Source organism: Molothrus aeneus, chromosome 10 (assembly GCF_037042795.1).
Source record: "Molothrus aeneus isolate 106 chromosome 10, BPBGC_Maene_1.0, whole genome shotgun sequence".
Taxonomy (NCBI): Eukaryota; Metazoa; Chordata; class Aves; order Passeriformes; family Icteridae; genus Molothrus; species Molothrus aeneus.
Genome location: NC_089655.1, coordinates 4,058,901 through 4,081,306, shown reverse-complemented (window position 1 = coordinate 4,081,306; position 22,406 = coordinate 4,058,901). Strand labels below are relative to the sequence as shown.

General features: G+C 58.9%; 1 protein-coding gene across 1 annotated transcript; it reads right to left on the bottom strand.

Annotated features, from left to right (window-relative positions):
- Positions 1-30: 30 nt before the first annotated feature.
- On the bottom strand, positions 31-22,060 carry SNED1 (sushi, nidogen and EGF like domains 1). The gene is made up of 33 exons (XM_066556397.1): positions 21,857-22,060; positions 18,813-19,100; positions 18,181-18,321; positions 17,327-17,489; positions 16,268-16,393; positions 16,043-16,156; positions 15,176-15,289; positions 14,816-14,929; positions 14,578-14,694; positions 14,187-14,312; positions 13,822-13,926; positions 13,269-13,382; positions 13,018-13,134; positions 12,455-12,571; positions 12,259-12,375; positions 11,981-12,094; positions 11,727-11,900; positions 11,449-11,562; positions 10,739-10,852; positions 10,195-10,308; positions 10,000-10,113; positions 9,112-9,408; positions 6,532-6,715; positions 6,337-6,449; positions 5,583-5,861; positions 5,055-5,199; positions 4,686-4,768; positions 3,837-3,923; positions 3,528-3,644; positions 3,079-3,169; positions 2,406-2,489; positions 2,143-2,181; positions 31-1,777 (listed from the first exon to the last, which is right to left on the bottom strand). Exons 1-32 carry the CDS (start codon positions 22,058-22,060, stop codon positions 2,145-2,147), a joined length of 4,338 nt encoding a protein of 1,445 aa, XP_066412494.1. The 3' UTR covers positions 31-1,777; positions 2,143-2,144.
- Between the last annotated feature and the right edge of the window lie 346 nt (positions 22,061-22,406).

The following is a 22,406-nucleotide window of genomic DNA, read 5'->3' as shown; positions in this document are numbered from 1 at the left end:
AACTACTTAGAAAAACCCAAACCAAAACAGTTTCCATAAAGTGTTTTTATTAAAAAAAAAATCAAACAAAACCCCCTAATTTATTTCCAAGACTAGGTTAAAACCTTCTGGCTGCATTACATACTGAGCCAGCTGTGGGACAGGAGCTGTGGGCGGCTCTGCTGGCTGGCAGTGGGACCAGGCTGCCTGGTGCTGTAGGGACAACTCCTGTGGATACAGAACTGTCCCATGGCAGGGCCACCTCCACCTCCACAGCCCATGTCAGTGCTGATCTTGTGGCTGACAGAGCAGGGGTGCAAATACTTTCAGACTACAGCTCCAAACTCTGCTGTTTGGGTTTCCCCTTGCCCTGCTCTTCCCGCTGGGGAGGGCTGGCTGCTTCTCCTGCCCTGGGAAGGCAGGGCTGCTGTGCTTGCCAGGCAGCTGGAGCAGGACCAGGCAGCCTTGGAGGAAAACAAGGCCTGTCTGTCCTGTGGGAGCAGAGCTGGAGGTGGTGCAGGAGGGGAGCAGCACACTGGCCAGCTGGTCTTGGCTTCACACTGTCCCTGCCCCCAGGCTGAGCACTGTTACACTGCTCCAGGAGGAAGAGGGTGGTGGCAGGAGCATTGGAACTCCTGGGCCTGCCCTGCTCTGAGAGCATCTTCCAAGCTGCTGTTTGAGACACGTGGCTGAGCAACAGAGCCCTGCTTGGCAGGGGGGGAGGCCCTCCCCACCAGAACAATCCCACTCTGCTGGGGCCATGACACTCTATACCATAACTGTGATATATCTCTGGTATGTGTTAATTTATAATATACACCGTGTACGTTAATACACAAATCTATGTTTAACTAGTGTTGTCATACAAACTCACAAAAACTAGGAACGTTTCTAAGCTACACTTTTTCTTTCCTTGCCTGCCCTGCTGCAGTGCTGGGTGCTTGGTCCTCTCCTCCACATAACCCTGCAGCACAGGTGCCACAGGGAAGTGCAGTGCAAGGGGATGGAGTGTGGGGCTGGCTTCCTCACCAAGCCTCTGCTGTGCCCTGCACTGGTGTGGAGGTGACCACTGGCATGCCTCAGCTGACAGATTTCACCCTACAGATCACATTTTAAATTCTTTTTAGGTGCTCTATTGGTTTCTGAGCTGCAAATTTGGTTAAAAGCAGGGCTTGTGTACAAAGCAAAGAAAAAAGGCAGGCAGTAGAAGCTGCCTCAGTTTCCCCTGCTAGAGCAGAGGGAACAGGAATGCTCCTCTACTGCCCGTGCTCGCCTCACCACTCGGAGCTGCTCACCATTTCTAACTCATCTACAGAGGCTGCTCCTCAGAGCATGTTTCTGGGGGCCAGATTTCAGGTGATGGCTAAAGCTTTTTGGTCTGCATTAAACTGTTTTATTTGAGGGTTATAGGTAATTTATAACCTTGGATTATGAAAACAGATTGGTGCAGATGCTGTTGGCAAGGGGCTGGGCTGATCCCTGAGTGAAGTGGGGAGCCCGTGGCTTGTGCAGAGTGGCTGGGGGTGCTGAGCAGGGCTGGCCCCCTCAAGGGGGGTGCTCAGCTCCTCAGGGGCAGAGAGGGGGCCAGCAAAGGCAGTGCTGGGCCAGCAGGGGGAAAGGGAGCACTACTCAGTGTGCTGATCCAGCTGCGTGTCCCTAATGGGCTGGAGGAGAGGGAGAGGTTGACACCAGGCAGGAAGGCTCCCCTGCTGTGTTCAACCCAGTGAGCAGATCTGATCTTCCTGGTGTTCAAAAAGCCCTTAGATGTGGAAAGACGAAGCTTCTACTGCTTTAAACCCTGTGGAGGAGCAGGAGTAAAATGAGCTGGTGTGCAGAGTCTGGCAGATGCCCTGCCTCTTCCCACCCTGTGCACCACCTTGTGCTGAGAGAGGGGACCTGCTGCCTCCAGGACTCCAGCCTTTGCCTGGCACTTTTTATGCAGGAATCTCTTGCTCATATGGAGCTACAGAGCCAGGGGGAAGCAGAGCATTGCCTCCTGCTTCTCTACCCCAGCCACCAGGGAGCCCTCAGCCATAAGCCCTCACACCCCCTGGACATGGTGGCATGAGCCAGGGTTGTGCCCTGGCCTGCTCCCATCTCCCTGACTCCCTGCACGAGAACTGCCCCTGCCTGCATCTGGGGAGGGCTGGAGCTGGTACTTACTTCTATGGCTTCTTCAGTGTGTGACTGTTGCTTGGCTTTCTGCAAGAGAAGGGAGGACAGCAGCGTCAGCCCCATGCCCCTTGGCCAATGCCCACAGGCAAACACACAGCACTGGCATCCATGCCTTGGTCATGTCTGCACCCCTCAGCAGTCCACCCCCAGCCTGGGGGTCCCCCTGCATGCTGGGGCACAGCAGCCAGCCAATGCCCCTGCCCAGGATCACAGGAAGGCTGGCACATCCAGTGGGCTGCTGTGGGCTGTACCTGCTGCTTGTCCTCTTGGAAGTGGTGCTCTCACAGCTCTCCTTGTAGCAGATATCCTGGTGTACCTTGTAGACTCTCCTGGACCTGCACACACAGTGGAGATGGGGGAACAAAAGGGGGAGATGTGTTTTCATGAGAGTGAAGGGGAAGTCTGGGTATTTCCCCTATTTCCTTCCAGGCTGCAGTAGCCAACCTTGGCAGGAATGGGACCAGATTTCCCCCAGATTTTTTCTGCTGTGCTGGAGGACTGATCCCAGCCAGGCCTTTGTACCTCCATCATAGGGGGGCCAGGGACAGAGCAGAACCCCCCCTGCCCTGGCACTGCATCAGGGCTCCCCCAGCCCTCTGCTCACAGATAGAGAGGCAGCCAGGAGCTGGATGGGATCTGCTGCTGTCTGGGGGTCACACACACCAAATCCAACCTTGCTGCCACGTGGGTGGGTAACACCAGGATGGGGCTGTCACTTCAGCCCCACCCTGCCCTGATGCACAGCTGGGGGAGGGCACAGGGGCACGCCAGGCTGCTCAGCCTGCTGGGGAGGGGGCAACTGCCAGCTGGGGTTGGAGACGGCCTTGAGCTCGCTGTCCCTTCCCCAGAGCCGAGCTGCAGGGAGACATCCCCAGCTCAGAGCACAAGGGGAAGGGGGCAGCATCACCTGCAGGCAGTACTCACAGATAGTGGCAGGTGCCTCCTTCCCACACTGGGAATGCCCTGGTTTCCGAGTACAGCCGTGTGCACGAGTGTGGCACCTTCTTGCAGGCTGCTTGGGGAATAGGAGAGGGGAGCTATCACTGAGCCCATCCCTGGCCCTGCCTGCCTGTGCCTTGGGGCAAGGGGCTGCTGAGGCCCCCCTGGCCTCAACACAGCTGACCCAGCAGCAGAAGCAGAGCCCCCAGCCTCACACTGCCTACACAACTCTCTGGGTAAGGCAGGGGCTTGGCAGAGAGCTCAGCCAGGAGCAGAGCCCAGCCCCTCTCTCGGCTGCCAGCACGACACAGATCTCTAGCAAAGCCTGGGCACTGTGGGAGCTGGCAGGGTGTGCTGGGTGACCTGCATGCTAGGGGACATGCTGTGTCAGGGACAGCCAGCAGCCTGGCCCTCGGGCACGGCGTGGCACTCACCCAGCTGGCAGAGCCGGCCCTTGAAGCCCGGGCGGCAGGCACAGTGGAAGGACTCCTCATCTCGGGTGCAGGTGCCTCCATTCCTGCAGGGATTCTTGGAGCAGTTCTGCCCCTCTCCTGCAAAACACGCTCGACCATCAGAGCCTGGGGCCACAGCTCAGCCCTGCCAAGGCCCTGGCATTGCCAGGGTGCTCCCAGGAAGAGCAGGTGGGCAGGGGTGCCCTCCAAGGAGGGCAGGCTGGTGCTGAGCAGGTTGCCTGTGGGGCCAGGGCTGGTTCCTGCTGCTGTGGGTCTCCCCCTGGGACTTACTCTTGCTCTTTGCCTCACGCAGCTGCAGTGCCAGACTGTCCCAGCTGGACACCTCTGTGTTCTCCAGCTTCACTGGAGCCTCTGGCTCTGGACAATGAGAGGATTAAATGTCACCTTCCAGGCCAGAGCCAGACCCAAAAGCAGCCCCTCCAAAGGGATCCAGCCTGCCTGCAGCCTTGGGGCACTGCTGAGGCCTGAGGCAGTGCTTTAGCCCTCCCCAGCTGGCATCCCTAGAAGTGGGGTGATGCTCTCACACCTCCTGGAAGGGGCTGGGACAGAGAGTCTTTGGCAGAACCAGGATGTGCAGTGAGGCCAAGGGCTGTCCTCAGGTGTGCCAGGCCCCTTCCCCATCCCATGGTGTGGGGTTTGCTCTAGGGTCTCTTGGGTTGGCACTTGGGTTGGTTCCCAGTCTTCTGGGGATGGAAAATGGGGGCTAGGTCTGACTAGTGAGGGGTTTCTCACCCAGGACCCTCCTCAGGTGTGAGGCTGCTCTTGACAGTGGGGGCTGAGGCTGCTGGGCAGGCAGGGGCTGCACTGGAGGGCTATGGAGCCACGGCTCAGGCCCCTGCTGCTGCTGGCAGGAAAAAAGGGCAGGCACAGTCAGCACTGCCTCCCATCAGCAAGGGGCCTTCTCTGGGCTCTCCCAGCCAGTCACCCCTCTCCTCGGGCAGGGGTCTAACAAGCAGAGCAGATGTTTGCCTGCCCAGGGCCAGGTGAGAGGGCTCCACTCTCCTCTACAGCTCCCCCAGCCCTCCTGCAGCCTGCCTGGCTGCCACCTCAGCTCTCAGGGAGCTGCAGGAGATGGTACTGGCTGACAGGAGCAGGACACAAAGGCACAAGAGCACTTACGTGTTTTCACAGTGATGGATCTTCCCAGTGCAGGGCCAAACCTGGCACTGATCCTCCCTCTGCCATCCACCAGCTCCGTGAACCTGGGACAGGAGAGCCATGAGGGTACAGGGCACTGCAGGCTCTGGGTGCTGGGGCTCATGGCAGCTGTATAAAGCATTCACTGGTGGCATCAGGCTCTGTGCAAGTCCCATGGGGGAACTGCTCTCAGGGTAAGGGGCCTGGCTGAGAACCCCAGTGGGTGGGCAAGAGGCTGCACCTCAGCAGGAGCATGGCTCGACCCTGCATACACCTGGGCATGGAAGCTGGGAAAAGGGACTGGCTCAGCCTAGTGCTTGGGCCCAGTGGAAGAGCTGAGGCAGTGCCTACCTGGGGGCAGGCGAGGGCTCCTCAGCCGTGTCGTGATCTGCCAGCAGGCGGAGCTCCGGCAGGAAGGCTGGGGGCAGCCTGTTCCGCAGGACCCGGGGGTGCCCAGCTTGGCTCCACCGCCTCTCTGGAGCCCCATCCCTCTGCACTGCAGACCAAAGGATGAGGCTTAACAGAGGCAGTGTGAGCCAGCAACCGACCTCCCAGCCAGTCCCATCACCCCCGGGCTGCCAAGTGGGGATGCAGGTGCCACAAACACTCTCCACACACCGGGGATGCAGGTGCCCATCACCAAGCTGGAGCTCTGTGTCTGCCCTTTGCTAACCCTACAACCCCCACCTCCCATTCCAGTGGAGCTGTGTCCTGTCCCCACAGCCTGCTGCAGACACCCAGTGCTGGGGCAGCAGGGCTTGTCACAGTGCAGGGCTCGTCACCCTCTCAGCCAACTGCTTTCCACCCCCTACCCCCTTCCCTGCCATGCCACTGCCCCCCTCGTGCTGCAGCAGCCCAGCAGAGCCCGGGAGCACTTACAGGTGCTGACGTGGAGGTGGATGGGCTCGCTGTGCAGCTGGCCCTGCTCCGTGCTCTGCACAGCTGTCAGGGACAGGTGGTAGCGCTGCCCTGGCAGCAGGTCCCGCACCGTGTAGGACACCAGCTTCCCGTTGGGCACGTAGCGGCTCTTGACGCTCTGAGCCGTGGTGACATTGATGATGTACCCCTCCATGGTGCCAGCAGGCGGCTGCTCCCACGCCATGGACACCGAGGTGGCGGTGACGTGGGAGGCGGTGAGGTTTTGTGGAGGGAGAGGCCCTGCAGCAGGCAGGGGATGGGGAGGAAAGTGGTCAGAGCTGGGGTGCCTGGATGGTCACTGCCCTCCTTGCTCACATCACCTTATACCAGCGTGTCAGGGCCCAGCCTGCCTGGCACTGCCCAGGCCAGCCCCGAGCCTGCTCCAGCCAGGGGATGCACAGTGAGGGGATGCTCAACACTTGGTCCTTGCCAAGACAGACAGAGCCTCACTGCACCCTTGCACCCAGGTCAGCCCTTGCCTTCTGACTGCCAGACAGCAAGGGATGAATCCATGCATGGGGCTGGGCTCATGCTGGTCTCAGAGACTGAACAACATTTGGCAGGGGAGGACATGCCAGAGTCTTTCCTGGCCTCCCCAGCCCTGGCCTGCACACCTCCTGTTTGCTGTGCTGGCCAGACAGTCTGGCAGCTCCCACACCTCTCCCTCCCCACAGCTTTCCTGCCAAGTCAGGATGGCAAAGACAACCTCACTCACTTGTCCACACATGAAAAGGGGCTGTGGCCAGGCTCTCTGAGGGGTGGTCTTCCACTCCCAGGCCGCTCAGCGTTGTGACATGGATGATATATCTCTCTCCTGGCTGCAGGTCCCTGTGCAGGAAAAAGGGTGGGAAGGGGTAAGCAGGGCAAGCTGAGGGAGGCAGAGCCCTGGCACCCAGCAGCAGGCACTCACAGGAAGGTGTACTTGGCCACGCTGCTGTTCAGCTCCACGGTGCGGGCTGCCAGGTCCCCCGTGTGGCGGATGGAGACCCTGACCCTACTGACAGTGGAGTGCTGGAGGCGGTGCAGAGCCCACTGCACCGTGATGGCGCTGGCAGTCACATTGCTGATCTCAAAGCCTTCCACCGGGCGCGGCCCTGGCCGGAGCAAGCACAGAGCACTGCGGTCACCGTGGGTCACCCCCTCCCTTCCCTGTGTGCCCCCAAGGGGCGTCCTGCTGGCACCTCTGCATCACCTTCCCCAGTGGAACAGCTCAGTGCCACCTCTCCCACTGAACTCATGCTCTCCTCACAGTCTCCAGGCAGCTGGGAGGCACATCTGTCTGCCCACCCACAGGGCCTTGGGCTACTCAAAGCAGCGCTGAGGCTGTCCCCTCTGCCCCAGCTCCAAAGGGCCTGCAGTGCCCAGGCCCAGCCCTAACCATAGGATCAGCAAGGCTGGAAGAGACCTAGGATCATCCAGTTAAACCATCCTGCCAGCACTGTCACTATAACCCCTAAACCACATCACTCAGCACCAGATCCAGATGCCTCCCAAATACCTCCAGGGATGGTGACTCTACCACCTCCCTGGATATCTGATTCCAATGTTTGAACTCCCAAAGAGAGAAACATTCTTTACGACTATCTAATGTGGATTTCCTGTCTTGGCTTTAGGCCATTAGTTCTTGTTCTCTCTCTGCATTCATGACAGAAGAAACCAGCCTCCACCACACTACAACCTCCTGTCAGGGAGTTTTGGAGAGTTATGAGGTCCCCCTGAGCCTCCTCCTCTCAAGGCTAAACAAACCCAGCTCTCTCAGCTGTTCCTCACAAGGTATGTTTCCTACACCCTTGACAAGCCTTGTTGCCCTCTCTGGCCATGCTCCAGTGCCTCAATGTCCTTTTTAAAGAGAGGGGCTCAGAAATGAATGCACTGCAGCCTCAACAATGCCAAGTGCAGAGGGATGACCAGTTCCCTAGTGCTGCTGGCCATGCTGCTGCTCTTGATACTGGTCAAGATGCCATTGGCCTTCTTAGCCATTTGGGCCCACTGTTGGTCATGTTCAGCCAGCTGTCAACCAGCACCCCCAAGACCCTTTCTGCTGAAGAGCTCTTCACTCCTCCCCCAGCCTGGAGCTGAGGGGGCTGCTGTGACCCAAGTGCAGGACTCAACACTTGTCCTTATTGAACATCATGCTGTTGTCCTCAGCCCTTTGAGTGTGCCAAGGTCTCTCTGCAGAGCCCTCCTAGCCTCAAGCAGATCAACACTCCCATCCAACTTGGTGTTGGCTACAAATTTACTGAGGGGTACACAAAATCCCTAGGTCCAGACCATCAGCAAATATGTTAAACAGGACTGGCCCCAAACCAAGCCCTGGGGAACCCCACTAGTGACTGCTAAGTCCATGGCACACTTCAGGTGGCTATCCTGACCTCAGCATCCAGCTGTGGCTTGAGGCCCCATGAGCTGCTGTGCCCAGCATTATGCTGCCATCTCCTCCCCTGGGCTTCACTTGGTCTCAGCCTGCTGTGAGAGATGGGGCTTTACCACCACCATTCTCCTCTCCTCAGAGGCCATCTGCTTTCCTAATCCCCTCCATCCTGGTTGCATTTGATTTCCACACCTGCCTGCCTTAGGAAGTGGGATCAAAACTCTGCCTGTCCATGGCCTGGAGGCATCACTGTGCCCCTTCCTCTGCCCATGGAGCAGAGGTCCCTGACAGCCCCTGCCCTTGCTGGCATGTTCCCACACCAAGCCCAGCAGTATGGCAGGATTGGTTCACAGGATTGCAGAAGCCCCACTGCCTGCCTTGCACAGGGGCTCCTCAAGCTCTCCTGGGCACAGAGATAAGGAGCAGGACAGCCTGGCCCCAATGAACAGGGCTCAGGAGCAATCCCCACTGCAAGCTCCCTTACAGCCCCTGGACAGGGTGAGCCACAGGGCATCAGGCCTTTTACTCACAGCAAAGAAAACAGCAATTCTCTGTGTCAAGCACTTTCCAGAGGCCCCCAGCTGGATTTTAGGATCTGCACCAGCAAACCTGCCAGGTTTGATACCATGCTGGAGCTGGTGGCAGGCTGGAGGTGGCAGCACAAACCCTGGCACCTGCAGGGGCCACGCACGCTCGCGACCATGATTGTCACAGACATCTATTATGAAAATCCTTTCCTTAGGAGTTTTCCTCCTGAGAAGCTGAGAGGCCTCAGGAACAAAATGTAACCAATGGTTATCTGCTGCTGTGGAATGCAACAGGTGGACCTGTGATTGGTCTCATGCGGTTGTTTCTAATTAATGGCCAATCACAGTCAGCTGGCTCAGACAGAGTCCGAGCCACAAGCTTTTGTTATTCATTCCTTCTTTTTCTATTCTTAGCCAGCCTTCTGATGAAATCCTTTCTTCTATTCTTTGAGTATAGTTTTAATATAAAATATATCATAAAATAATAAATCAAGCCTTCTGAAACATGGAGTCAGATCCTCGTCTCTTCCCTCATCCTTGGACCCCTGTGAACACGGTCACATGACGTGTTCCCCCTGGGGACGCTACTCACTAGTGCGCGTGGTGAGCATGACGGGCCTGCTGATATCATTCTTGTTGTTCACGTTGCGTTTGACTGAAAAGACAGAAATATTGTAGGCTCTGCCGGAGGTTAGTGCCCGCAATTGGTGGGCAGAACGACTTCGGTCCACAAAATCTGTCCTGCGGTAAGAGCCGTCGAGGGATACGTACGTCACGGCGTAGCCGTCAATGAGTTGCCTGGCAGCTGCGTCCTCAGGTGGGTGCCAAGAAATCAACACACCAGTGTCCTCCACCCTTTCCACCTTTAATGAGGTTGGTGGCAGCAATTCTTCAGGGTGTGTGCAAAAGCAAAGGGGAGAGGTAATGCCATGAATCTTTAGAGAACAGACCCTGTCAGCAAGCGGCAGAACAGCGGCGATAAGAGGACGAGGTCCTCGCTCGTCTCGCTTGGCACACCTGGCAGGGGCTCTCTGGGTGTAAGCCAGCCCTGGCTCAGTGGGCAGAGGAGGAGCCAGGGTGCCAGGAGCATTCCCTGGTATCACTGGTGGCCAAGCACTTGTGGTCACTGCGGGATGGGGCGAGGGGTTCGGGGGAGGCCAGTGCCAAGAGGCTCAGACGCCTCCGCCTCCCCTCCTGAGGGCATCCGAGGGATTGCCATTGCTGCAGGGGAAATCTGTCCCCCGTGTCCCGGTGCCAAGCTCAGCACCTGTGGCAGCGACTCAGCATGCCAGCACCCACCCATGGCACTGGTGGGGCACAGGCTGCCCCCCCCACCCAGGGCGAGCCCCCAGCCCTGCCCAACTCAAGGAGTGCTGCTGGTCCCGGATGGTGCTGAGCCCCTCGTGGGTGGGTGGTGGGCACTGCCAGGCTGGTGTCAAGCCCCACATCATGTCCTGGTGCTGCTGCTGAGGGCCTTTACCTTTTTCGCAGTTCTTGCCTGTGTAGCTGACTTTGCAGGTGCAGCTGTGGGTGCCATTGCTGGGCAGGCAGTAGCCTCTGCTCCCACAGGGGCTGGAGAAGCACGGGTCACTGGCTGTGGGAGAGGTGCCAGGTTTGGCAGTGTCAGCAGTGCCCCTGATGCCGGGGCCACCCTGTGCTGCCCTGCCTGCCTCACCTGTCTCACAGTGGTAGCCGAAGAAACCCTCTGGGCACACACAGAGGTAGGAGCCCCCGTAGCTCTCACACTCCCCTCCATTTTGGCAAGGGTCTGACTCACAGGCATCCACTTCTGGAGGGGGAAGAAGGCCAATAGTGAGCATGCCAGTAGCCACCTCCCAGCCTCCATGAAAGAGCAACAGTGACAGACCCCCGAGGGGGCAGTAGGGCAGATGCATTGCCCAGAGTTTGGCACAGCTGGGCTGGACACTGAAACCCTCACTGTACACCATGGTCCCCACACCCCCAGGAAGGGGTGGACACCTTGGAAAGGGAGTCCATCACTGGTGGACACTTCATTCCTTGCTCCTTCCCCCTCAGAGCAGTTTCAGCTCTGCCCCCAAAACTACAGGCAAGGAGGTGCAACAATGAGCAACAAGGTGTTGGCTTGGGCTCAAGGTGTCCAAGACAGCAACCAGCCACCCAGCATGGTGCCAGCCCTGGCAGTGTCCTGGTGCCACAGTCCAGCCTCCCACTGACCCCAAGGAAGGGAGAGCCCCTACCTGTCTCACACTGGGTGCCCAGGAAGCCCTCAGGACAGGAGCAAGCAAAGGACCCGGGGAGGTCTTGGCAGGTCCCACTGTTCTTGCAGGGCTCCGACTGGCACTCGTCAACATCTGGGGTCCGGTGGGAAGAAAGGCACCAGCTCAGCACAGAGATGGCTGGTGCTAGGGACAGGGGCTTGGAGAGCAGCACTTCTCCCACTGGGCATAGACCCCTCCCATGTCATTTGCTTCCCCAAGCCCAGTGGCCAGGAACATCCCTGCTCCTGGGTGCCCATTGCCTCAGCCCTGCTCCTGAAGAATATGGCATGGAGACATTCCTTCAGGGACACCTGGGGACAACTGGCAGTGTGGGGCTGTGCCAAGAGCGTCCATCCCATAGGGTGCCTGTGTCATGCCCCCTCACCTAGCTTCCAACAGCCCACCTTCTCCTACCACTGTCCTCTGCCAGATCTCAGGGAGGCTGGGCTGGATCCACCTGCCAGAATCCCACCACCTCCCACATTGCTCATTGTCCCCAAATAGGAGCAGTGTCTCCCTGGTGGAAAACCCTACAGTTGGCTGGGAGCCCTGGGAAAGTAGCCTTTGCCTCAGGCTGATCCAAGCACACACAGCTCCTGGTAACCTAGCTCCTTTGCAATCCACTGGGGCTTTCCCAAGGGTGGAGGGTGAGGGAGGGATTGTGACAGTCCTGGAGCATGGTCTCTTACCCAGCTCGCAGTGGTGGCCGGTGTAACCTGGCTCACACAAGCACAGGAAGGCAGAGACACGATCCTTGCACTGGCCACCGTTCTGGCACGGCTGAGACTGGCACTCGTCGATCTCTAAAGAAATTTGAGCAAAGGAGAGACATGAGCCCAGGACAGGGATCCCAGGGGAAAGGCAGCAGACAAGTGGAGTACAGATCCTGGGGTCACCAAACCATGGTGCTGACCTCAGGCCACTGGGATGGTGTCCCAGGGCTTGCCCACTCCCCAGCACTCCTCACCATCACACTCGGGGGGGTCGCTCCAGACACCTGGCACACGGCACACACGGGGATGGTTGTGCTGGCTCAGGATGTAGCCCAGCTCACACTGGTACTCAGCCAGTGAGCCCACTTTGGTGGAGTTGAAAGAAGCCTGGGCATGCTTCACCTCACTGGGGATGCCACAGTCAACCTCTGTGGAGAGACAGGGGATGAATGGGGCCCACAGAGGCACCCTAGGTTCCCAGCCAGCTGGGGAAGTGTGAGACCCTTACCAAACTGGCAGTGCTTCCCTACATAGCCCAGGGAGCAGGTGCAAGCATAGCCCCCGCCGAGGTCCTCGCAGGTAGCCCCATTCTCACAGGGGCTAAGAAAGCAAGGGGAGGGCACTGGAAGAAGAGCAGAGCAAGGAATGAGACCAGAGCCAGCCCACTTCCCCTGCCAGCAGGGCACAAGGAAGAGTTGCAAGGAAGGGGGCTCCAAGCAAGCAGCGAGCTCCTGACAGTCACGCCCACCATGCCCCCAGGCAGTGGCACACCCTCCTCAAACCTACCAATCTCGCAGTGCCGGCCGGTGTAGCCTGGGGGACAGTCACACTTGTACTTGCCGATGTAGTGGAAACAGGTGCCTCCGTTCTGGCAGGGCCCCGAGGCACAGGGGTCCGGCTTACCTGGGGGCACAAGGCGGGCGTGAGCCGGTGGGCGGGGCAGCTGCCACCTCTCCTCCCATGCGGGGCCGGGGGGCTGTACCGATCTCGCAGTGCTTGCCGGTGAAGCGGTAGGGGCAGGAGCAGTGGTACTCGCCGTCCGCCTCCCTGCAGGTGCCGCCGTTGCGGCAGGGCCCCGTGCTGCAGAGCCGAGGCTTGGCTGCAGAGAGAGCCCAGAGCGGGGTCACCCCGAGCTGCTGCCCCACACCAGCACCCACCAGCCCTCGCTGAGGGAAGCCTGGCTGCATCCTGGGTCCTGCAACACCACAAACACTACACCCGTGCAGATGTGTGCTGGGGCCTTGGGGGCCAACAGGTGCACGATGCTGGGAGACAGCTGGCTGCTCCCAAGGGCAGAAGTTGGGGCATGTAAATAAAAAACATCAACACTGATGGTGTTGTACAGGAAACAACTGGATCTGCTGCTGCAACTGTTGGGTGTCATGAAGGGAGTCATTCAATCCCTCCCTCTACCCTGCAGGATGGGATGGGAAAACCTGCACCAACTTCCAGCTCTGCAAGCAACTGTTCATCTCCCAAGAAGGTCCAAGCCCTTCTCCCAACCTGTGCCAGGTGCTGGGGCCACAGAGGGCACTGTGGAGGTACCTTTCTCGCAGTGCATGCCAAGGAAGCCTTGAGGACATTCGCAGCTGTACGAGTCATCGTGAACCTTGCAGGACCCCCCATTCAGGCAGGGCTCTGAGTCGCAGGGGGATGGCATCGCTGCAGAGCCAAACACAGGGATCACTGAGGACATGTGGCCAGGGGTACAAGGGCAGCTTCCCTTGAGGTGAGGTGAGGGTATCCCCTGCTCACCCCCACCCCAGGGCTGTTCCCACATCCCTGTGGAGTCTTACTGTGGTTGGTGCCGTAGTTGGTGTGGCAGACACAGAGGTAGCTCCCGCCATACTCCATGCAGTACCCACCGTCCGGGCACTGCGTGTTCATGTTGCACGGTGTCGTCGTGACTTCTGCAAACACACGGCCAGTGCCAGCCTCTTTCAGTTAGTGGCAGGAGGACACCCACATGGAAACAGGAGTCTCCTAACTTTACAGGGTCCAATGAGGCAGGACAGACCCTCTGGCACAGACAGTGCAAATGGCAATGCCCAGCCTGGATGCTTAGTGAGCTTCAGCAAGGGAGTGCACAAAGTTCACGACTTCCTCCCCACCCATGGGATCTGAGCTGAGGCAGAGGCTGGGAAAGGCACAGCTCCAAGGGAAGGAGCTGATGGAAGTGGAAGCACTGCCATCTCACCAGGTGACAATATTTCCAGGCTCAAATTCAGTGTGTGTCCCTGGCACTGTGCTAGGCCCAGGCACGGGCAGTGCCTCCTTGCTGACCCACAGGCTGCCTGACTCAAGCATCCTGGAGGGAATGAACACAGCAGGCAAGAAGCGTTCACCTACCAAATTCACAGAGGAGACCAAAAAACCCAGGAAGGCACTGGCAGACGGTGACGTTCCCCTCCAGACAACTGCCCCCATTACGACACTCACAGCCCTCAGAGAGCTCTGCAAGACAGGAAACAGGAGCTTCCTAGGACCTCTCCTGCTTGTGGGTTAGGACAGATGCCACTCACATGGGAAGCTCAGGTGGGCAGCAGCCCTGAGGCCCTCAGACACACAGGCACAGCCTCCTCCAGGAGGACAGACCTACTCAATCCCAGAGCCCTGAACAGGCTCTATGGGGCTGCTACTTCTCCCTCTCATGAGCACAAAGGCTCCCCTTGACATGCTGCACCCCACTAGCAAGTCCTCTGGGCTGTACTCACGGTCTCGGCAGTCCTGTCCAGTGTAGCCCTCCTGGCACTCACAGACATAGCCCCTCTCAGTCTCCACACAGCTGCCTGCGTTCTGGCACGGCTGGGAGAGGCAGGCGCCGGGCACGCGGGGCCCACCTGTGGGCAATGGGGAGCCTGAGCTGGAGAGCTCCAGTCCGGGGCTGGAATATCCTCTGTCCTGGTCATCATGCTGGAGGACCCAGCACAGTCAAGCAGCCCTGCAGGAAGGTGTTCCCTCCTGGCAGCACCACGGCCGCTCTGCACATGCCAACCACCAGTGCCTATGACTGACACAGCCCCTTTTCAGCCATTTGCCCATTCCTGCCCAGTGCCCCTGACTGCAGTTCCCATGCCAGGCTGGTCGAGGCACAGCCTCACGCACCGTACTGGCAGTTGTTGCCGTAATAACCCGGGGAGCAGGTGCAGATATAGCGGCCAGGGCGGATGTAGTTGCACGTCTGCCGGTTCTGGCAACTCCGGTCCTCGCAGGAAGATGAATCTGGTAAGAGGAAAGCAAGGAAGTGAGCAGGAGGAGAGCCTGGGATTGGGAGAGGGCCATGATGGCCAGCAGAACACGTGGGACACAGTCCCTGCCATGGGTCATCCTGGGGCACAGGCACCTGTCTCGCAGCGCTGTCCCACAAAGGGCTCCAGGCACACACAGGTGTAGTTATCGACCAGGTCCATGCAGTGCCCGCCGTTCAGGCATGGGCTGGACTCACATTCATTCACCTCTGCAAGGGGAGGCCAGGAAAGGTTATCAGGTCATGTGTGGGCACAGCCAGCTCACATGGTGCCTCCTTCCCAGCCTGGATGATGCTCAGGAGGGTGAAGGTGATGGACAGAAAAAACAGGGGCCATTGGCAGTTCCAAACATTCCCCTCCCAAAACTACATCCAGGAATGAAGCTGACTGGGAAGGAAGCTTGCCAAGGTATGAAACATCACCATCTCCATCCCATTCCCGTTTCTGTCACCCACCTGTTTGGCAGTCCTCCCCTGTGTACCCTGATTGGCACAAGCATTCTGCTGTCCTGTTCACCACCTGGCAACTCCCACCATTCTGGCACACCCTGTTCTCACATGGTGATTCTGCTGCAGAAGAACATCAAAAAAGAGGGACAGGGGTGTCAGCCTAGGTGCAGAATTAGCACATGGCACCCTCTACGTGTGGTGATACCAGGCCTAGGCAGAGCACAGACTGGAGCCACCCATGCATCTTCTGTCAGGAGACAGTGGCCATGTCCCCAGTCATGACTGTCCCCAAAACCTGTCCTTAGGCAGCTCAGCTCTTTCATCCCACCACACCTCCTGGAAGTCAGTGTGTTCTGCTGGGCATTTCTCCCTCCCTTCCTTCCTCCCCCACAAGTCAACTCCCTTCTCGCCTTTTCCACTGGCGCAGCAGCTTGCTGGGAGCCAAATGCTTTGGCGGCACTTCCACTGGCAGGCAGAGGCCAGCAGTGGGGGAAACCTGTAACCACAGCCCCTGCCAGGCACTGGGAGGGTCTCCCCTGGCTTTGAAGAGCTTGGGACCAGAGCATCACCTGCAAAAGCAGGGCCTGCAAGGCTTGTTTGAGCACTGGCTGCCAGCTTTTCTGGCTAAGGGAGTGGTGGTGGAAGAGTGCTGGCAGCAGTGCAGAGCAAAGCCCTCAGAAGAGTCAGCAGAAGGAAAGGCTCATGGCCAGAGAAAAGTTTCTTTTGCCTGAAGCAAGCTGAAATCCAAATTGGCTGTCACAAACTGCTAGAGCCCAGCAGCTACTGCAGGAGCCCTGGTCTGAAGAGCCCTCCCAAGAGCAGAAGTGCCCCCCAAGCCTGGGGTCTCTGCTTTCCAAGTGCCACACTGCTCACCAGTCTCACAGTTGTTGCCTCTGAAGCCTGGTGGGCACCTGCAGGTGAACCTGCCAGCACCGTTGAGGCAGGTGGCTCCGTTCTGACATGGGTGGGAGAGGCACTCATCCACATCTGAAACAGAGCCCCGGGTGGGGACAGGAGCTCAGGGTGGGGACAGACAGACTGTCAGCACGCAGCAGTGACACTGAGAGCGAGACCTGCTCCCTGCAGCAAAGTGCTCACCAACATGGCACCTCTTCCCAGTAAAACCGGCCAGGCAGGAGCAGGTGTAGGAGGGGTTCCCCGTGATGCAGTCCTCGATACACTTCCCCCCATTCAGGCAGGGCCGCAGTGTCAGGCACACAGAGGCTGTGGGAACAGGCAGTGACCCCTGTCACCCCACCCTGGCAGGGCTCACCTGCCACCTTCCAGCCACACCAGTGCCAGAGTCTCTCCCTGCACCCGCCCAGCTCCCTCGGGTGCTTGGGGAGCCCGTGGGGCTGCCTGCCTGATGGTGGGGCAGGGGCTGCTCCTTGCGGGCTCCCCTGGGACAGGGGGCAGTTTCACTCCTCCTGTGCAAGGGGGAGAGGCTGCACAGGACTGCAGCCTGGCTGGGGGGAGGTCTGCTCCACTGGCTGAGGGGACATGAACACGCCCTCACTTATCATTCAGGGCAGAGGGAAAGGGGACGGGGAGAGCCCATGTACAGAAAATCCACCGATAACGCAAGACACACAGAGCACAAGTGGGAAAACATGGCCGGGGGAAGTGGGGATGAGGAACCGGAGACCAACAGCTCTGTGGGGGACATGCCAGGACCCCCAGAGTGGGGAGCATGGACCAGGCCCTGGCAGCCTAACCCCACATGGCAGGCTGGCATTCAGCAGCCCTCCATTTGGCTCAGCCCAACGTACGAGGACTGATGGACATATGCACCCCCCAAGGGTGCTGGTGCCTCATGCCCTGCCTGGCAGTGGGCTGGCAGGGGCCCAGCTGTGCACATCACCTCCTCCCCAGCCTCCCTCAGCACTCCCCATAGGCTTCTTTAAACTAAGAACTCTTCCTCCCCTTCCCGTTTGCTCTCCCAGCCGTTCCCAGCCCCAGGGCAACCACAGGTACCATCCCCAACCACAGCTGGTGCTGAAAACAGTCCCCACATAGCTGCCTCCCCTCCCTCCCCAAAGCCCTTCCAGACATCTCTTCCACCCCGCGGAGGTGGGGGTTGAGGCAGGGAAAGATGGGGCTGGAGAACAGTGTGGGGTTGGGTTGGGAGTTAAGTAAACCTAACTGCTGTCCTCTTACTTGTATTGCTGCAGCCCCCCACTTGCACCTGGGCATCATCGATTCTGAACACCCAGCGCCCGGGGATACCCACATTTGTCGTCATCTCCACGTCAGCGATGTCATCGGTGCGGGATCCGGGGATGTTGAAGTAGCGCTTTCCATCACCAGCGTTAAAACCTGCCTGGAAGGACAAAGGCACAGAGTAAAGAGACATCACTAATGCATGGGAAAAGGCAGCTGGAGCACCTCTTGTCATGTGGCACCACTGGTGGCACCACTCAGACCAACTTTCCCTCTCCACATGCCACAGGCCAGCGCTCAGTCCTGTTCACATGACAGGACTACAGGGCGAAGTGGATGCTTGGCCTGCTCAGTCCCTTCCTGGGAATTCAAATCCCATTTGCTTCCTCTCCACCTGCAGCATCCTGCCTGCCGCAGGCTGGCAAGCAGGGAGCCAAGCACGGATCAACTGTCGGTAAATTCACACATCCAAGTGGGCACTGGGGTTTTTGCGGGTGTGGGTGTTGGCTTTTTTCCCCTTTAACACAACAACACACACAGGGATGAAATAAAACTACAAGCAAAAGCTGTGCTAGCCATGGCAGCTGCTCTTAAAGGCTGAGGTTAGGAAGGAAAAGGGACTGTGAAGCAGCAGCCAAGGCAAAGATCTGTGGTTTCAGGATAACAAAGCCCCCTGTATGGTCTCAGCTTTGGGAGCCAGAGCACACACAGATATTTAAGAACTCTGAAGAAGAAGAAAAAAAAAACAAGCAGGGGGAGATTTTCCACCTTCAAGAAACCCAAACAGGAGCCACGAGCTCTCAAGGTGGATGTGCTACCCAGGCACCCCAGGGGCTACATTTGCCACTTACCTGTGCTGCGATGCCACCGAGCCCAGCAAAGTCCCCCCCACTGCTGGCGTGCATACCCGTGGTCCAGGTGATGGACTCATAGTTAAAGATGGTGAAGGAAAGCTTGCCATCCGTGATGAGCACAATCTGGAAAGTGTTTACCTGCAGCAGGGAGGGGAGGAAAGCAGTGAGGGACGATGAACCAGTCCTAAAATAAAGTGACAGAAACTACATTCAGCAAAGGGATGTTTCCTTCAACCCTAGTCCTCCTCTATGAGCAAGGGCATTAGAGTTTAATTATTTTTAATCCTAATTTGTTGTGATCCTGAGCTAGAACAGCTCGCTTCTCATCCCAGAGGAATGGGGAAAATGTGGTAAAATATGGATATTGAACAGCTGGAAGGCAAAAGGTGCCTCACTTTTGCCCAAGAAGGCTGATGATGTAAAGCCTCCACATGGCACAAAGAGGAGGGTTTGGTATTGCTAGCCCACCACTGCTCTGTCACAGCAAGGTATGGTGACAGAGCCATCATGGTCAACGTGGCCAACATCCTGGGCAGCTGAGCTCTGCTAACAGCTCCGTGCCAAGTGGAAGGTCTGGCACCACACTGAAGGCACACAGGTGGGGTGGCTGCTTTGCCTCAGCTACTCACTGGTGAAAATGAGTTGCCCCCGAAGAAGGTGACTCGGTACCAGGTTGCAATGAAGACCCACTGTGCAGAAAACTCTGGGAACTCAGGGAAATACTGGGCAATGTCCCTGCTGGCTCTGTCCAAGATGGGCTGCTCGGTGCTCTCTCGGTAATATATTTCACCTGCCCGCCGATTATCCACATCTGCCCAGAAAGCAGCAACCACACGCCGGTCCTTGGAGATGGGGAAGGCCACTGGTGTGAACTGGGAGACCTCCTTCAGGAACGAGATGATCCCATTGTTGTTTACCTGCAGAGAGCAAGGGAAAGAAACGGGTGGCCACAGCTGACTCCTGCTGCCAGCAGGAATCCATGTTTCAGAGGTGTTTTCCATTTCATCTTTCTCTCCCCCTTCCCTTTCCACAAATATTGGAGCGCTTCCCCTTCCTGTCCTTAGAAGCAGAGACGTGCCTGAGCACCCACAACAGCCCCAGCCCCCCGGCCCAGCCTCCTGCTCGCTGGAGCGCGGCTGCGGGCCACTGCCCGAACAAACCCAGCCCTGTTCTCCGGGCCAGGGGAGGGGAACAGCTGCAAAAACTGCAGGAGCCCTGCGCATAAAACAAACAGTGCCCGGTGCGTGGGGCCAGCTCACGGCACCGCTCTTGGCAGGGGACAGCCCTGAGCTCGCTCCGCAGCCCCACGGCTCCCAGGCAGCCCAAGGGGCTGGACCCTGCTGGCAGGGGGGCTGTGGGCACTGGCCCAGGGTGGGAGGAGCCCTGCTCCATCCTCTCACCCACCCACCGGCATGCACAGCACTCCGGGTGAGCCAAGGGGCTCTTGGTCCCCAGGTGAGCAAGCGCCACCGCCCCGTGCAAAGCTGCTCTCGTTAAAGTGGGGGATGCCAGACCCCCAGGGTGACATATTTCAAGCTGTTCCTCAGTACTTAGTAACTGGGGCAATTAGGGTTCTGGGATGCCTGGCAGAGGCAGCCTGAGCCCAGGGAAGGAAACTGGAACTAGTGGATGTTGCTGCCTGGAGTGCTACCTCCCAACTTGGGGATGCAGTGGGAATGAGGAAGGTGAAGAAAGCCCCTGCCTGCCTGAACAGGGATCAAAGGGAAATGCTCTCACCCTGAGCTCCCAAATTCCCTGGAGGTGACCCTGCCAGCACTCTGCCACAGCGCCACGATTGGCAGTCCAGTCAGCTCCAAGCCACTCTGTTCCCCAGCCCACAAGTGACTGTGGGACAGGCAGGAACACACAGACTCCAGCCAAGCTCTCCAGGCAGGATGGAAAAGGGGGCCTGGTACAGGCAAGAGGCTCTCAACTGGAGAGAGCAGCTCTGGCATGCAGGCAGGCAGCGGTGTCACACACGTGTGCCAAAAAGGAGCTGGGAGCCAGCATCCCCAGGAGCCATGTGGAAGCCAGAATGCTTTCACCCCAGCTGCCAGCACACCGAGGCACGGGGGGGCTGAGCTGTGATGGCCTTGTGCAGTCCCTGGGGGAGGTCCGCAGTCCCTGAGGAGGGTTCATAGCCCCTCCATTTGAACACAGGGCAGTCCTTACTGTGACTAAGGGAAAGAGGATTCTGTTTTCCCAAAGCCTCCGTAACCCCACTGTGTCCGCAGAGGAACATTCTTCCCTTGATTAAAGCAAGATGGGAGAGAACCAGAGCCAAGAAGGGCTTTTTTTGTTGTTGCTGGTTTTTGTGAAGGAGGAGGGGGGTGGTTGGAGGCAGCCCTTGAGAACAGAGGTTTCCAGGTGAACTCAGCCCTGTGCCAGTCCCCCTGGACAGCAGCAGCTCCCTGGAGAGGAGGGCCCCTGCCACATGGACTTCTGAGCTGGGGGCAGGCAAGCTGGCCCTGCAGAGCCATGGGGTTTTAGCTCAGGGAAAGGGGATGCACTGTCCTCTGATCCCAGCAGCCCCTCCAAGACCTAGAGCAACACTATGGATCCTCTATGGGACAACCATCATGTCACCTGGCTTCTCCCAGCCCCTTCTATCCTCCCACAGTGGCTCAAGCCCCAAGCCTGGATCATTCCCACCCGATGGCAGGGCTGGTGCTTTGATCAGGGGAAAAACACAACCACGTAGGACCAAGGAGCCCCTGAGCTGAGCCAAGGCAGTGGAATGGTACATGAGCCCAGCTCTGGGATGGCATTAAGGCAATGCTCAGCCCTCTCCTCTGCCACCTGGGTCTGGCCATCATTAAGCCCAGAATAAACTGGGGAGATGTGATCAGGACACTGAAGGATTCACTGTGCCAGGTGGAAACAGGCATGGGGAGCCCAAATCTCACTTCTGGATGCAAGACAGCACCACCCAAAAGACTCCATGGACAGCCAGGCCCTTGGGCTTGCCCCTCTGGCCACAGCCACAGGGGACACGATGGGCCAGGCATGATTCAAGTTCTTTGGCCACAGTCCCCCCCCCGCTGGCTTAGGAGTTGCAAGGGAGCGTGTCACCAACAGTCCCAGCAGCCCAGTGGGTGCAGGGAAAGGCAAGGGAATCAGATGTGCCGAGTGGGCAGCCCAAAGTGCAGCTGTCTTTATTCTACATCACACCCAGAGCCCCACTAACACCCCTTTGCTGCAGCAAGGGCCACCAGCCAGGGACTGCAGCACACCAGCCCTGGGCTCTTGCCCACCAGATGTACCCAGCTCCCTGCTGCCAGGATCCCCCAGCATGTCACCAAGCCAGTCCCACACGGTGTGGGCACGCAGGGAATGCAGGCTCCAGGCAGGGCTCAGTCCAGGCTCCCCACCGTGGGTGAGCATTTCCAAGGCGCTGGGGCCAGGATCCTGCCTGGGGACCCCCACACTGACCCAGGGGTCCTGCCTGCTCCCCAAAGCCAGGGCCCCCGCACCATCCTCGGCACACCGCTGCTCCTCTGATGCTCCCAGTGAAGGGGAGACCACCTGATGGCCCCCAAGGAGACCGGGATTCATCCAAGCAGGACAGGAAAGAGGGAAGAAGAGGAAAGGAAGAGGAAGAATGAAGTAGAGAAGAGGGAATAAGAGGGAGGGAAAAAGAAGGAATAGGAAGAAATAAGTGGCAATTACTCACATAGAGGCCGGTGTGCCCCGCACCGAAGAAGGGGAAGGGGATGGAGAGGGGCCGGAGCTCGGAGCCACCATCGTCCTGCTTCCGCGTGGCGGCGTCGCCCTGGGCCGGCCCGAAGGGGTAGAAGTCCCCGAGCGGCACCTCCGCAGCGCCCCACAAGCACCAGCCCAGTGCCACCAGCACGGCCCAGCCTGCCAGGACCTGCATGGCCGCCGGCACCGCCGCTCGCCTCTCACGGGGGCACCAGCCACGGAAGCATGGCGGGGGCGGGGCAGGGCGGGGCGGGGCGGGGCAGGACGCCCGCGGAGGGGCACGGGGAGGGCGGCGGCTGCTGCGGCTGCTGTTGCTGCCCGGAGCCGGGCGCTGGGAGCCGGGAGCCCGGAGCGATCCCCTCAGCGCCGCTCGGAGCAGAGGCCCCTCAACCCCACAGCGCTCCGAGCGCCCTCACCCAGCCGGCCGCGCCCCCGCGCCTCATTTGCATAGTCGGGGTGTGGCCGGCCAATGGGAGCGCGGCGCGCGGGGGGCGGGGCTCGGGGGCGGGGACATGGGGGCT